Source organism: Fundulus heteroclitus, chromosome 24 (genome assembly GCF_011125445.2).
Source record: "Fundulus heteroclitus isolate FHET01 chromosome 24, MU-UCD_Fhet_4.1, whole genome shotgun sequence".
Classification (NCBI taxonomy): domain Eukaryota; kingdom Metazoa; phylum Chordata; class Actinopteri; order Cyprinodontiformes; family Fundulidae; genus Fundulus; species Fundulus heteroclitus.
Genome location: NC_046384.1, coordinates 13650098 through 13665675, shown reverse-complemented (window position 1 = coordinate 13665675; position 15578 = coordinate 13650098). Strand labels below are relative to the sequence as shown.

Below are 15578 nucleotides of genomic sequence, written 5' to 3'. Positions count from 1 at the left end.
TTGTACTTATTTCTAGTTCTGTTTTTGCAGTGTGGGCTTCTTTTGAACACGTTGGGCTGGGGGGGGGGGGGGTGGTGGGGGGGTTCACGACAGCTGGCGAATGTTCAGATAGTATTAATAGGAAATTTCTATCAAAATAGTCGCCACTGTGTGGCCAATAAAAACAAAAAAAAAAAAAAAAACACTTTTAATGCCATTTTCCTCCTTTTATAGTTCATTTCTTATGAGATGCATAGACTTTGTCAAAAGCTGACATCCTCCATGATTAATAATAATTGCTTGATCAGCCGTCCCTATGAACTGGTATCGTTAATCGTAAAACCTGCCTAAACGAGGATAGGAGTTCAACTGATCGCTTTGAAAACGTCTCATGGCGGCGTGAACATGTTAGGTTGACCTATTCTCAATGAAAGAGAGAAAGACGGGTTATTTTAAGTTATTTAAGTTAGATTCACAACCCATACTAGCTGGCTATTGATAGCTTATTTTGTGGTTGCTATGACAACGTGACTCTGTGTGTGTGTGTGTGTGTGTGTGTGTGTGTGTAGGTTTTTTGGTTGCCTGATTGCACAGCCTGTGTGTGCAGCTTTTGTCTCTGTTATGGTGCTGTCGTGTGCTTTTTATTATTAATAGGTCTACGCTTCTAACGTCAGCTCAATAGAGCTTGAGACGAGATTTCTGGGTTCTGATTTTGTTTGTTTGCTTGTTTTTTTTAGTCAGGCATGTCCGATCTGGCAACCCTTGACCCCACACTGAGGTCTGAGCGAGAGCTACATCAAGAGAGAACTGCAAAGTGCAGACCTAAATTTGGCCAATCGTCATTTGCATCAGAAATAAAAACTGTCCCTAATTTTTTTTTAAGTGTAAACAAACAGCAGAAGGCATGTGACCATTCATTTTGCTTTTAGTACTTCGTGATCCATCAGTATCTGAGTATATATGGTACCTTAGAACGTCCACTTACAGTTCAACCATCTTAGTAACATTTGAAAGTCAACAGAGGAAAATTAACGAAGGAACACAACGTTTGTTTAGAAAGAACGTCCTTTGCAAAGATAAATAAATACATAAATAATGAAATAGCGGATATGGATTAAGCTAGCTGATCCTTGTGGACTCTCCCTGCACTATCCGAGCAGCAGCGAAGGAAACCACAAGTTGAATCAGTTCGAGAGATAAACCGAGTCTAAACTCGCACCTTCATGAAAAAACTAACAACATCACAGAACTGTACCTAGTTCGAGACTTGTCCATGTCTGGATACCGACCGAAGCCGGGAAAAAAAAAACCAACAACAACACCGGAAGTCAATTTTGAACTGCGTCTTCTTCGTCTTCTTTTTCCGCCAGCCATCAGCGCTATCGGCGCACTACTGCCACCTGCTGCCCGCTTGCTATTACTACTCTTGCAATACCGGCAAAAGGCTGAATTCCCTTTCAAGTTTTTCACATGTTCACATTGCAACCCGAAGCCTTTATGCAATTGAATTTATTTTATGACATAGACCAAGACCATGGGGCGCATAGTGGTGAGATCAAAAGAAAACTGCACAGTTTAAAAAAAAAAGAATGATTGAATCCCACCGCCCGACTCAATACTTTGTAGAAACACCTCTTACTTGCTCTGGCAGGTTTTCCTCCCCTGTATTTACCCCCTCTACCCGCCTGCAGCATGATAGTGTGTCCCCACCATGTTTCCAGGCAAGGATGGATTTTGTCTGTTTTCCAAAACTAAATATTCTCTCATCTGTCAAAGATTTAGCAAGGCTCATAAAATTGCAGTAAAGTAGTAATGTCCTCCCTTTTCTTTTAAGAGGTCATAGGGTTTAAACCAGCGGTGCCCAATCTTTTTGCCTATTGGGCCAAAAGTTGTTAAATCGAAAGTACTCAAGGGCCAAAAGATGAATAAAAAAAATTTAACAACATAAACAAAAATATTGTGATTTTCCTTAACCTGCCCAACAAAATATGATCATTTAACATATATATATTAAACTGTATTTAGCCTATTTTATTAAATTAACTCTGATCAGGTTTTAAGGCACCAAAGTCTGTATCGGAGTAAAGGTCGCCCTGTTTACTATGAAATTAAAGCGTGCTTATTAAGGGACATGAATTAAACATTCAATTGTAAGATTTTAACTTGTCTATAGTAAATGTACCCTAATAAAAAATAATAAGTTTCTATCTGCATCAGCCACCAGTGCTGGTCGGGCCAAATCTTTCTTATAATGCAGCTGGAGTGCTGCAAAACATTAGCACAGGTGCCACAAATGGCCCCCGGGCCACACTTTGGACACCCTTGGTTTAAACAGACACGTCATTCTGTCTTTTATTGGTTGTATATTTGCTTAGAGTATTTAAATAATCCATCCATCTAGGTGATAACTAAAATAACTCCCAAATTAAGAAGAAAGGAAGGGGATGGTTGTCTGTTATTTAAAATAATATAATTTGACAATTACATTTAGCCACATGCCATGTAGTGCATGCCTGTGCAAATTCTCTGTTACTCGGGTCATCACAATAGTAAACATTGCTGTTGTGGTACATAGAGCAGGGATGTCCAAAGTCAGGCACTGGGGCCATTTGTGGCCCCGGTGATGATTTTGTGTGGCCCTTTAACTGCATTTCAAGAAAGATTTGACCTTTAATTAGGGCAAAATGATTGCACATAAGTTAAATTCTTGAAATTACAAATGTTAAATGCAACACAAAAAAATCCTCTTTTAATGCACACTTGTTATATTCTCATATTAAATATGACCACATCTCTCTAACAACCTTTACTCAAATACAGAATTTTTAGTGGATTAAAGGCTTGAATTCATTTATGAAAATTGGCTAAATACAGCAAATATTAAAAGGAAATCCTAACCTAAATCCAGTACTTATATATATATATATATATATATATATATATATATATATATATATATATATATATATATATATGTGTGAAATATATACAATATTCTTATTGAATATATTAGCAAACTGGATGACCGTCTTGTAATAAGTCAAATGAGCAAAACCCTTTTAAGGTTCTGCATCTACACCAATTTACACATCCGATTTCCAAATGAAAATCTTACTAATTTGTTTAACTGAAATGATCATCCGCTGTAGAGCAGATAAAAAAACCCACACATTTTACTTATTTTGTTAGCCCTTGAGTACATTTGACTTGACAATCTTGCCCCACATGACAAAAAGTTTGGACACCCCTGGCATAGAGCAATACACCTGGAAGAAGTGGGTCTGCCAACATGCGGAGGGAGACTGATGATAAAACACCACCCTGAACCCACCCTTATGTTAAACCTGTTGGTGTCAGCAGCATGTTGTGGGAATGGTTTCCTTTAGTTTCTTAACAGAAAGAAGGCTGCAGACGACCTAACGGCTAGGCAGAGGTTTTCACCTTCCAGCAGGATGACAACCCTATAGAGCCAGAGCTGCAGTGTTTTAGGGTCAAAGCATTTGCATGTGTCAGAATGGCCTAGTCAAAGTCTAGAGCTGAATACTATTTAGAATACTGATTTTTGTAGGGGGCTCTTCATCTAAGCCAACTGAGCCGGAGCTATTTGGCAAAAAACCATAGATAAAAAAAACCTTTGGTTTCTTGATTTGCAAAGCTGGTAGAGGCATGCCGTAAAAGAGTTGAAGCTGCACTTTGCCTTCTAGATCTTTATTAGCAAAAAGGTTTGAAAAACCGTGCATCTATTTTAATGCAACCTCACAAATGTACACCACTTTGTGCTGGTCTACTGTATGGAAACTTGTGCGAAGTGGTCCCACTTTGCGGCGAGGTTTATTACCAAAGATCTAATGGTTCCTGCAACAACAAAAAAAAAACACATTTAATTTTAGAGCGGCGGGTGCTGCTTCAGGTTTATTTCTTTTAAAACGTTTATTTTAATCTAGGGAGTCTCCGTCTTCGCGCCTGCATGTGAATTGAAGTGTGTGCATATTTTATAGCTGCCACTTTCAAACGAAATCAGGTTGCCATAGAAACAGGGCTCCTTTCTATTCCCCCCCTATGCATGCATGATGTTCCCATTTTTCATCTTCTTTATTTTTCCATTTTTGACGTTCATCCTCAAGGTTGGGCTCTATTTAACGTTTCTTACATGTGCATTGTACGCGTGTAGGTGTGTTTCTGGCTCTTGGAACAGGCTGGGCATTGAATGGAAGAGGTTACTCGGTAGCACACAGCATGATGACCACATCAGCAGCCAATCAAATGATCTGTACGAGCTGGTGGGTTCAACCAATGGAGGAGACCTGGGGAGGATGTGTGAAGGAGGAGGGATGCAGCACTGTGGAAACTGCAGAACACACGCTCAAAGAGCAGCGCCATCTAGTGGCAACCTGTGTCCTTGTTCATTGCCATCTGAATGGAAAACACCCATAACCCCTACGTTCACCTATACTGCTGTGAAAAAGTATTTGCCCCACACAGATTTCTAAAATACGTACATTTTTTGGGTTATTTAAAATTGAATTTTTCAAGTGGTGGTATATATATATATATATATATATATATATATATATATATATATATATATATATATATTTAATAAAAGCTACCCAAGTCAACCTGTTCCTATATAAAACACAACCAACTCCTCGTTAAATGATGAACTAATTGTGAGAAAAATACACATTTTCCTGGAATCGTTCAGCCTGACTGTTGCCTGAGCAGTGGAATAAAAAAAAAATCACTTAAACAGAACATCTCCCACGACAAAGATCTTCAAAAGAAACACATCGTGAAGAAATTCAAAGAGACGAGAAACAAAATCATTCTTCTGCCTCCCTGGAAAGGGTTACAAAGTCATTTTTTAAGGCTTTGGGACTCAAAAGAACCCTAGTGAGAGCAAATATCCACAAACAGAGAAAACACTGGCAGCACTAAACATTCCCTGGATTGGGCTACAAAAAAAGCATCCCAAACCCATTAATGACTTACCCAGGAGGTCCAAAAAGAACCCAGAACAATATGTATGGCACTGCAGGCCCGACTTACCTCAGTAAAGGTCAGTGTTGAAGATTAAGCATTAAGAAGGAGACTGGACAGAAATGGCTTCCATTGGTGACCAGAAATGTAACTTTAATTATACTGATAATCAACCATGAAGGTGGGCATGTTTGAAAACCCTTCAATGGAGCTGAATTAGAACGATTCTGCAGATAAACAATGCCTATAATCTACACACAGTAATGTAATCATCATTTTAAAACTGCATTTTGTGTTAAATTCATTGTTTTGTGTTTGTTTTATGGCAAGCCTTGACAGATACGCAATTCCAGCCATCACCACAAGGGGGCAACACTAATTACTACTCTGTTGTTCCATTGCTCAAGTTAGTTGCACAGGTATGTTTCCACCTTCCATCTGCTCCAAAGGACTTCTATCACTTGAGTTTTTGCATATCAAATAACAACGAAAAGCCTGTCGATTCGCAGAATAAACATATAAATGTGCAATATCAGTTATTAGGGGTTCCAAGTAAAATTTTACAGATACCCAGATATGTCAGTTGTTTCTGATTTAGTTGGGTGTGCAAAAAAAAAAAAAAAAAAAGAAAGAATAGAAAAACAATAACAGACACTACTGATCATGACAATCACTGTTTAGAGAGTACAAACACTGATTATACAATATTTAAAAGGCAAATAAGGATAGCAGAAACAGCTACATAGTTTTTACCCAGCTTGAACCAGTTTCTATGTTTGGCCAAAGGTCACTGGCTCGCTAATTTAGTGTTTTTATTTCCGTCCCTTACATCCCAATCCCGCCACACTGCAAAGAAAGGTGATTTCAGACTGTTTGTTTTGAGCAGGATCTATATCCTTAGGGAATCTCTGCAGAAAATGGCCAAATCCTTTTGTCCACCTTCCGCTTCATTCCACCACCAGTCGTGAACAAGAGATCAAGATATTTCAAACTCCTATACTTGAGGGAGTCCACCCTTTTCTAGGCGAGAACCATGGTCTTGGAATTAGAGGAGCCTCTGTCATCCTGGCTGTGAATCACTCTGATACACCTAATGGTATTGACTTGAAGACCCTAACCCTAATACCAGATGCCCTCCTTTCCTCAAATACACCTTAAAATCCTACCCATGGGCCCCACAAGCAGTATTTTGACAAAGTATTTTTGGCCACCGCAAAAACGTGTCAGGGGAATTGGGTTGTAAGCGTTCTTCCGGGTCTATCAGACAGATTTGGACCAAACGACCAAACTCCTATGTCTCCCACAGCAGTTTTGCAAGCATAAAACCAGAAGGCCATGACATTAAAAGGAACATTATTCTGGCACTCAAACATGAAGGCATAGACATGTTTGAAAAAAAAAAAAATCCAATGGAGCTGAATTAGAACAATTCTGCAAATAAGAGTGGACCAAAATTCACACATCGATGTAATCATCATTAAAAAGGAAATGTATTATTTTGCATCCCTTTGCATTTCCTTATGGCAAGCCTTGACATATACAGAATTCCAGCCATCACCACTAGGGGGCATCATCAATCAATTACCATTTGTTCTTATCTATCTATCTATCTATCTATCTATCTATCTATCTATCTATCTATCTATCTATCTAGCCATTGTGACCCATGGTCCTTGCAGGGGGTGATTGTGGGGGGTCAAGACCCTCACACTGAAGGAGTGGCTCCAACAAATACCTGGAGAGCACAGACCTAGGAACAGTAGGGGAAAAAGGGGTGAAGAAGAGTGTATGTTTTCATCAGTGGTGCAAAAATCATCATAATTAAATGTATCGATTAAATCTTTATTCAACCAGGAAAGTTGCCAATGAGATTAACAATCTCCTTTTCACGGGAGACCCTGAAATAAAAATAAATAAATGAATGAAATAAAGCTCATAAACATTAGGGCGTATGTAATCAATTCATATTTAATAACAAGGCAGTAACTTTAATTAACTTAATCGTAGAACCCTGCTGTATAATATCTCAGAACCCATTATTCTGTATTTGTGGCACTGAGTGGGACCCCAACCCCCGTATTGGGGACCACCCTTTTCTGAGGTAGCTCCCTGATGGCCCATGAGGGGATTTGAGAATCACTGACATGCTGCTTAACCCCTCCAAATGCAGACAAAATCAGCCTAATTATTCAGCTAGCAGCCATAATGTGTGGAAGTAGTTATGATTGACAGGAAACACAATTAGGAGCGTAACACGGAGCCCCGTTAAAAACGATGAAGATGAGAGGGGCGAAAGGCTGACGTAAGGTGATGAGATTCTGCTGGTTGACGCCTGCGCGGGACGCACTGGCTGGAACCGTTGGAGAGATTAGCAAGAAACTGGTCGTGTGTTGCGCCACGACGGGACGCCATATTGGCTCCAGTGAGCCTAGACGGGTCTTTTTTTCCTCCCTCCCTCCGTGGCCATTTTGGCTCTGGAAAGACCACTTGTCTGGACGACAGAGGGAGGAGTCTGGCATTTCTGGAAGTCGAGAGAGGGAAAAAAAAAAAAAAAAAAAAAAAAAAAAACAGCTAGGCAGGCAAAGCCAGTCAGCATCTTAGGCAGCGTAAAACGCGAGAGCGGCGAATGGGTTTTATCACGGTATCGTCTTTGGTATTCTCCGGCACGGGCGCTCTATGCAACAGGGAGAGCCGAGGACATGCTCGCGAAGGGCTTTAATTTGGGCTCGGGAAGCTGAAGCACACTGCAGCCCGAGCTCGTAGCGGGTTATTTTTTATTTTTTTTCACCGGTGTGGGGGGGATAAGCCATCTGTGATACACCAACCGGTGATTCCGTCGACTGCTAGCTCGCCTTAACCTAGCTAGCTAGCCCTCCTTCTCGAGAGTCCCGTTAGCTTGCGGCGGAAGGCAGCATCTCGGTCGGAGCAGGGCACGGTGTCTTGTGGACGCTTTGCCTCGAGCACGACCACCTCCCCCGCCAGCTAGGCGCTCCCCCCCACCCCTCTTCTCCCCGAGGCCATGCTAAAAGGGGCGCTTTTCTTCAAGCGAGCGAGGAAATCTCCACGCCCTGGGGTCTCGTCTGTGGCTACGGCTTAGCCAGCCCACCAGGAGCGGAGCTCGGGAGAAGGTGGGGCCGTCGACTTGACAACCGGGGGGTCGCCAGCTAAATGCGGCTAGCCGGCTAAATTCAGCTTCAGCAGCCTTTTTTATCATTTTACCCACTTTCTCCAGGAGGGTTTGAGTTAGCGGCTGCGTGTACCCTAACTTAACAAAGAAATTAAGCTGACATTCGCCTACTTCCACGAACCCCCCGTGGGTGGGACTTTCTTCTGGAGAGCATCCCCGTCTGCCTAGATGACCATGGCGGACGACGACGTGCTGTTCGAGGACGTGTACGAGCTGTGCGAGGTGATCGGCAAGTGAGTATTGGTCTTCGCCTCTCCCAGCCAGGATTGCTGTCACTCTGTGCATGTTCGCCACGTTCTGTATGAACGATGGTGGGAGTGGGAGTGGGGGGGCAGGTATGTCGGGAGAAGGGTCCATTAGCTGGGTGAGGTCGGATTGATACCGTCGTTATTGGGTTTCAAGGTGCCAGCCATGAACGGACGCACGCGCGCTGACGGTGTAAACACGATGGGGGCAATGGGAGAGTGGGCTCCCACGACAGCGTTTCACCAAATTCAAAGTTTGCCAGCTCTGCTTTCTCTCTCTCTTGTTGTATTTGGGTCAACGGCATCACGAGTGGCTCAAGCTTCAGAATAAACGAGAGGAAATCTTTTATTTTTATTTTTTTTAATATAATTTGGGCCATTTGTGGCCACTGGACTGATTCTGTGTGGCCCTTTTACACCTGAAAATGTTGGGTACTACACAATGTATTCGTCTATTAATAACCACACTTTTTTTTACGTTCTGTTTAATTTCATAGCAAATACGATCACATCTCTATGAGGACTTTAGCTCAGATGCAAACTTTTGTGAGTTAAAAGCTGTTTTATTCCCTCCCCCCCAGATCATTTTTTAAATTAGCTCAATAAATTAAGTGTTTTCACAGAAATCCCAGCCCAAAATTAATAAAGTCTAACATAATTTGCAAACTGAGTAACCGTCTTGTACTAAAGCAAATGTGCAAAACCTGTTTTTAACTTTCGATCTACAGTGATTTAACATCACTTTCCTACAGAAAATCTGAATATTTAGTTTAATTAAAATGATCACATTTGATATGATGATTTTTTTTTTCTTTTTTTTTTAAAATCCCAACAATTTTTGGGTTATTTTTATTTTTTTTTATTGTTATCCTTTTTTTGGCCCTTGGGTACTTTTGTCTGGAGAATTTCGGCCCACGTAATGCAATGTTGCCATACCCTATATTGTTTTCCGGTGCAGTGACACGCCGTTTCTACTACTTTAGTAATAGTAATATCATCTTTATTGTCATTGAAACATATACAATACAGCGAAATTTGTTCTTTGCTATTAACCCATCACCCTTGGGGAGCAGTGGGCTGCCATGTGCGGCGCCCGGGAAGTGTTCTGGGGTTAAGGGTCTTGCTCAGGGAGCCAGAGTGCGGGTGCTGGGGATCGAACCGGGTACTTGCATCCTTCTCTGAGTATACCACTATACCAACGTTGTGAATTGTTATCAAGATAAAGATCAAACACCCTTTCTAAATAAAAAAATACAAGAAAAAAAAGCTTCTATGCCACTGAGGAAGTCTCAAAAGACATAAATAGTTATTTTGAATACACCCACTGGTGACTGTTGTGTTTTTCTTCTATGCATTTGCAAAACTTTTCCTGCATGGATTGCAGGAAAATTTGGCAAAAAACACAAAGCAGTTTGTGCACGTAACGTGAAATATATATTTTGTTAATTAATATTAATATTAATATAATTTATATAACATTAATATTTGAGTGTTATGCCAAAACTCCCCATACACTGAGACGCAGCTCGGTAGGCAATTTGGGGTTAAGTGACTTGCCCAGGGGCACATCAACATGTGGCAAGGGGAAGCTGGAAATCAAACCCACAACCTTCTGATTGCAAGACAACTACTCAACCCATCAAGCCACAGTCGCCCACTGTTGCCCAAACAACTTCTCTCCTGACTGTTTTAACTTGTTTTCCCTACCGCGTTGACTGGAATGGCGGCGTTGGTTGAGTTATGCCCAGCGGGAGCGTGCATGGTGGGGCTGACTCTAGGATTGAGCTCTTAATAAACTAGGCAGTCATTTTAAGCTGAAGCGGTGGTTTGTGCAGCTGTTCTGCAGGAAACCTCATTGGGACCTGAGAATCATGTTAATGGAAACCCAACCAACCAACCAACCAACCAACCAGACCTTGTGGTTTAAACAGGTTTGACTCCGAACGATGGCCAACAGTCTTTATTTTGCAGTAAAATATGTGCTGCCAAAATAAATATTTCCCGTTATGTGTTTTTTGCCAAATTTTCCTGCAATCCATGCAGGAAAAAGTTTTGCAAATGCATAGAAGAAAAACACAACAGTCACCAGTGGGTGTATTCAAAATAACTATTTATGCCTTTTGTGACGTCCTCTGTGGCATAGAAGCTTTTTTTCTTGTATTTTTTTATTTAGAAAGGGTGTTTGATCTTTATCTGTATAACAATTCACAATAAATGTAATAGCAAAACAAATGGAAAAGCAATCGACGGCACCGTGTTTTACAGTCGATCAACTTTGCCCAAACTGAGTTTGAGTGATTTTTGCGAAAAAGTCTCGTTTTGTAAACATGAACACACACTCAGAGGCCTAGAGGTGACCGATGTTCCCAGCAGGAAAGGAAGTTTACGGGACTAAATTGGGTCATTACTCTGATAAGATCTAGGCTTACTAGTTCAAAGAATGTTGCCATCCTCCGCAGTACAACGTGTTGTGTATCTCCTGTTTCTGCTTGTACTCGGAGGATGCACACACACACACACACACACATATCAACTCAAACGTTCTTTATTAAGCTCACGGGAGAGTAACTCTTCCTCTAAGAGTTGCTGTAGATGCTGATGGCGGTGGGCAGGAAGGATCTGCTGTAGTGCTCCGTCTCGCCGCGGATCTGAGGAAGCCTCTGACCGAAGACGCCCCGCTGCTGTAGGACGGCGAAGGACGAGGACGCTCAGGGTTCTTCGTTTTGTGAAGAACCGATTCTTGCACAGTGGCCTCCAGACGTTCTAGAGGAGTCCCCAGAACAGAGCCAGCCTTCTTTACCTGACTGTTGAGCTTTTGGAAGATGCCGCCACCCCAAGAGGTGACGCTCTCTCCACAACGGACTTATGGAAGACCTAAGCTTCCTCTAGAACTACAGCTTTGCGGTTTTCCTTTGAAACGGGGCCTGTGGAGAGTAACTAATGGGTTATCCTTCTCGGATTCTTCTGATCTTGACAGATCTCGTGTTTCTTTAGTTGCACTAGATGTGCGTCTCCACTGGAAGAACCTTTTCCATAAATCACCAGGGTAGTTTTCTGGGCACATTCTCCCTCCCCTGCCATCCCACTGCAGGAACCATGATTAAGGATTCAAGGATAGAAACCCTCCCCTGGTTGTGGGGATGGATGTTTGGACATACCTTGAACCAGGGGTGGAGTGTTGTAGTGGGAGGTGTCGTTCCCAGCTTACTGTTCATATTTTCTCAAAGTTAAAATCTTGAGACAGTCGGGATTGTTATTTTTGACTTTGCAAAGACGTTTAAGCCATAGTGACTCATCATAGGGGGAATATTAAGTAAAAGTAAATAAATAAATGGTGGACTTCAGCTTTTAGGTTCGGTCAGCAGTAGGGCTGAACAATTAATCGCATTTTCAGTATAATCGCAATTTAAAAAAAAACGCAATTTCCAAATCGCAGAGTCTGCAATTTTTGTCTATGTAACAATCAGGGAATTAGACACGTCCATTAGGTGTCTGTAAAATGTTTAAAGTGGGTTTGCCTCCACATGGAAGGGAAGACAGTTGCAGCAGTGAGATATTCTAACTTTATTACTTGTTTTAGAGTTTGTATAATCATACAAAGCATTAAGTACTGGTCAATCAGTTTAATACATAGACTTGCTTGTTGGTTGCACTTGATTGATGTCCAAATCAATTAAAAACTGTTCTCTTGAATAATATTCTGATCAATAGAAACATTAAAAGTTCATATTTAAAATAGTCCTTGTTTACAAACGTCTTTATTTAGAGGCCATTTTTGTTGCTTGTGGTTAACGCAGAGAAAAGTCAAAATTGCAATTTTGGTTGAAATATATCGTAGGCAGAACAAAATCATTTCTGCTCTGAGTTTAGATGCTGTGGGTCTTTTAGCAACTAATTTGCACAGCGAGGAAACAAGTTGATTTATTGTTTGTATATGTTTAAAAAGACATGATAAATTAAACTGGGGGAAAAAAATCGTATTAAATTGCAATATTAAGAAATAAAATCGCAATTAGATTATTTTCCTAAATCGTTCAGCCCTAGTCAGCAGCCACTTTCCTCCAAAGCCGTTTAAGGGGTTTAAAGCGGTAATGTTTGAATGTCTCACCGTGTTTATGTTCTAAGGCCCAACATGACGTCAGTCTTTTGAGTCACCTTTCTAAAGTAGCAGAGGGAGGAGAAACTGTTTGGAAGAAATTTATAGTCTCATTAGAATCAGACTTTTTTTAGAAATTAAATTTATAACACCGAATTATTACTAAAATTCCTGCGGGTCAAAACAAGTGCCCCTGCAGACGGGTGGTGCGCTAGCTGTCATCAGGTCAGCCAAACATTTCATCCAGTTTGATTAGATGGAGGAAAATAACAAAACTCAGATGGCTGTCAATTAATCCCTGAAATGTTGTAAAAATCTCCGTTTTAACAGAAACTCCTCCTCCCTCGTCTTCATTAAGCCAGCAAACCGTTCAGAGACTCACCTCTGCCCAACGCAGAGCTGCGTCACATGACCAAATGATTGTAATTTGATTGGCTAAAAGCTGCTTGACCCGCTCTAGTGCTGGTTGCTTTGGCTTGTGGACCCAGAGGGTCAGCACACGTGCAGGTGACTGATTTAAAGGAGCTATTAGTAAAATATTTACTGTAAAATTAACCTGAATCCTTCTCATTTGTCACCCTGGATGGAAGTAACATCGCCTATAAACAATCGTTCCTCGCCATCAGCAACGTCTTAGTCACGTTTTTCTCCTTTCAAACCTAGAGGTACGGTCCAGAACGACTTTGTTTCAGAGTGTAGCCCGTGTTTACTTCCTAGTTCCTGAGCCAATCATGATTCATGGTTACCAATGCAGAGCGCAGCATTTGGTGTTTTATTTTAGCAAAAGAGAAGCAGCCTGCAAACATGGAAGCCAGTAAGAGAAACGGATCATAGCCCTGTCCTGTGTTAAGTTAAAATTCAGTGGAGTTTCACAGCAGCAACGGGCCGCACTGCAAAAACAGAACTAAAAATAAGTAAAGTTTTCTTAAAATGAGTATATTTGTCCTTGATTTGAGCAGGAAAATAAGATTATCTGCCAATGGAAAATAAGAAAATTAGATATAATGCACTTGAAATAAGTCGATGGAGATGAGTTCCTATTTTAAGTGCAAAAATCTTATTCCATTGGCAGATTATCTTATTTACGTGCTCAAATTAAGTACAAAGACACTAACTTATTTTTAGTTTTGTTTTTGCAGTGCGTTGTTGTTCCGATTTAAATCCGAATTTCTGGTAAATTGCTCTAATTTTAGACAAGGATCCCAGAAGTCTTTATAACCCAGGAAAGGCACGGACAGGTAGCTAGTATATAGGTTTTAAAATGGTACTTTTTCAAAACTGCTGCAAATATTTATCATACTTAGGGCTGGACTCATTTTGGTAGAAACAATATAATTATATCGAGATGAACAGAATAAAAGCCTCTGAAAGACTGCCAAGAATGGCCTCAACAGATCCCTGTATAAACTGTACTTATTATTACTATAGTTATTTTGCCATGTTTATAAAACTCCTCCAATATAACATTTTAGAAATATTTGCCATAAAAACCAAAACGCATAAAAGTACATAAAACACAAAACTTCAGTCAGTAACAAATGCTGTAATCATGGACTGTAACGTGTATTGAAACGTCACCATTATTGAATAAAAGTTATCTTGCGATACATATTGATACTGAATTATTTAAACCTATGTTTAAAGTCCTAAACTTTAGCTAGTAAATGTAGTCGATTATTGAATAATAAATAATTGCAACAGTAGCAAAATTGTAAAGATATATTTTCGTTATAATTGATGTAAATGTTTTACATTATTAAAGTCAAACAAGAAAATTCAACATTGCAACCATTGTAATTTTATCTATGGTTTTCATACTGGGAGCATTTCTTACTGGTCTCTGCCTGATCTGTACTTTTTTTTTTTTTTAAATATGTGTAGCCAGAAGTTAGCTTTTTTTTTTTGTCACTTTTGGTAGGCAAAAAAATATCAGAACTTTAACCTGCAGTATACAGTTGATAAAACATTATTGCATTATAAACAGCACGGACAGACTGCTTTCTGTCGTCTCAAACAAACAGCCGATTGCATCAGGGGAGGGAGGGGGATTAGGGTTAGAAATATCAATTTAATATTTTAATATAAATATAATATTAATTAGGATTTCTGACAGTCTGCTGAAAACTTTTGAATGTCTGTAAATAATAAAAAAGTGTCCAATACAGCTAGTCTCAGCATAATGATAATAATGATGAGCTCTAAGTAGCAGTTTAGTACCAATGTGTAATAGTTTGTCCAATTTTTCTCCTTTGCATTTAATTTCCAACGAGCTTAACATGTTCACAATGCAGGATGGACTCTTGCTTTGTAAGCCGACATCACATCAGTGGTGAATTAAAGGGCGAACATGATCTCTTGTCGTTATGACGCTTTGCAGCCGGTTGTCGTCGGATTGGTTGAACCCTAACTTAAAAACGTTAAACATAAATCTGTTTATTTTCTCGTTTAAACAAAACCTTATATGTAGAATCTAAAAACAAAACGATGTGTTTTTAAGATGTGATTCAGGTTTTAGCACAACGACAAAGCCGTTTTCAATTCATCCTTAGGCTCAGGGCTCCTGTTTCTATCCACAATTTACCGTATTTTTCGGACTATGAGTCGCCTCATAGTCCGAATTTATTTCGATTTTTTTTTTTTTTTTTTTTTTTTTTTTTTTTTTCACGCTATCCAAGAATAAAAACTGACATTTAATCTGTTAAGCGAATTAGCGACTCCAACCAGCGAGGTTTTATGCAGCACGTTTCAACGTAATGGGACGTTACGCTGAAAGTTGTCAACATTACGCTCAAATTAGACACTACCTGTAGGAGCGCTACGTGCTAAGCTAACAGTGTGACACAGACGTTTCAGAGCAACAAAGGCTACGTTCACACTGCAGGTCTTAATGCTCAATTACAATTTTTTTGTGAAACTGGATTTTTTTGCGTGTCCGTTCACATTTCCAAATATATGCGACTTGTATGTGATCTCCTGTGTGAACTGAATGCGTTCAACCGAAGTGTCCAGCATGCGCACTCGAGGACGCGATGACGTCACACGTAGCAAGCGTCCTCAGTGTTTGCGGAAGTAAACATGGATTATAATGCTG

At 40.2% G+C, this 15578-nt stretch overlaps 1 protein-coding gene across 13 annotated transcripts in view; it reads left to right on the top strand.

Moving 5' to 3' along the window:
* Nucleotides 1–7510: 7510 nt before the first annotated feature.
* Nucleotides 7511–15578, top strand: part of LOC105921523 (peripheral plasma membrane protein CASK) — a 51551-nt gene continuing 43483 nt past the window's right edge. For 6 of the 13 annotated variants that reach the window (XM_036127870.1, XM_036127869.1, XM_036127867.1 and 3 more), the window contains exon 1: nt 7511–8379. In XM_036127870.1, coding sequence (XP_035983763.1) covers nt 8315–8379 — 65 coding nt within the window. In that variant the 5' untranslated portion in view covers nt 7511–8314. The remainder of the gene's footprint in view (nt 8380–15578) is intronic. The other 7 variants (XM_012857312.3, XM_021313434.2, XM_012857306.3 and 4 more) reach the window with 2 other exon arrangements.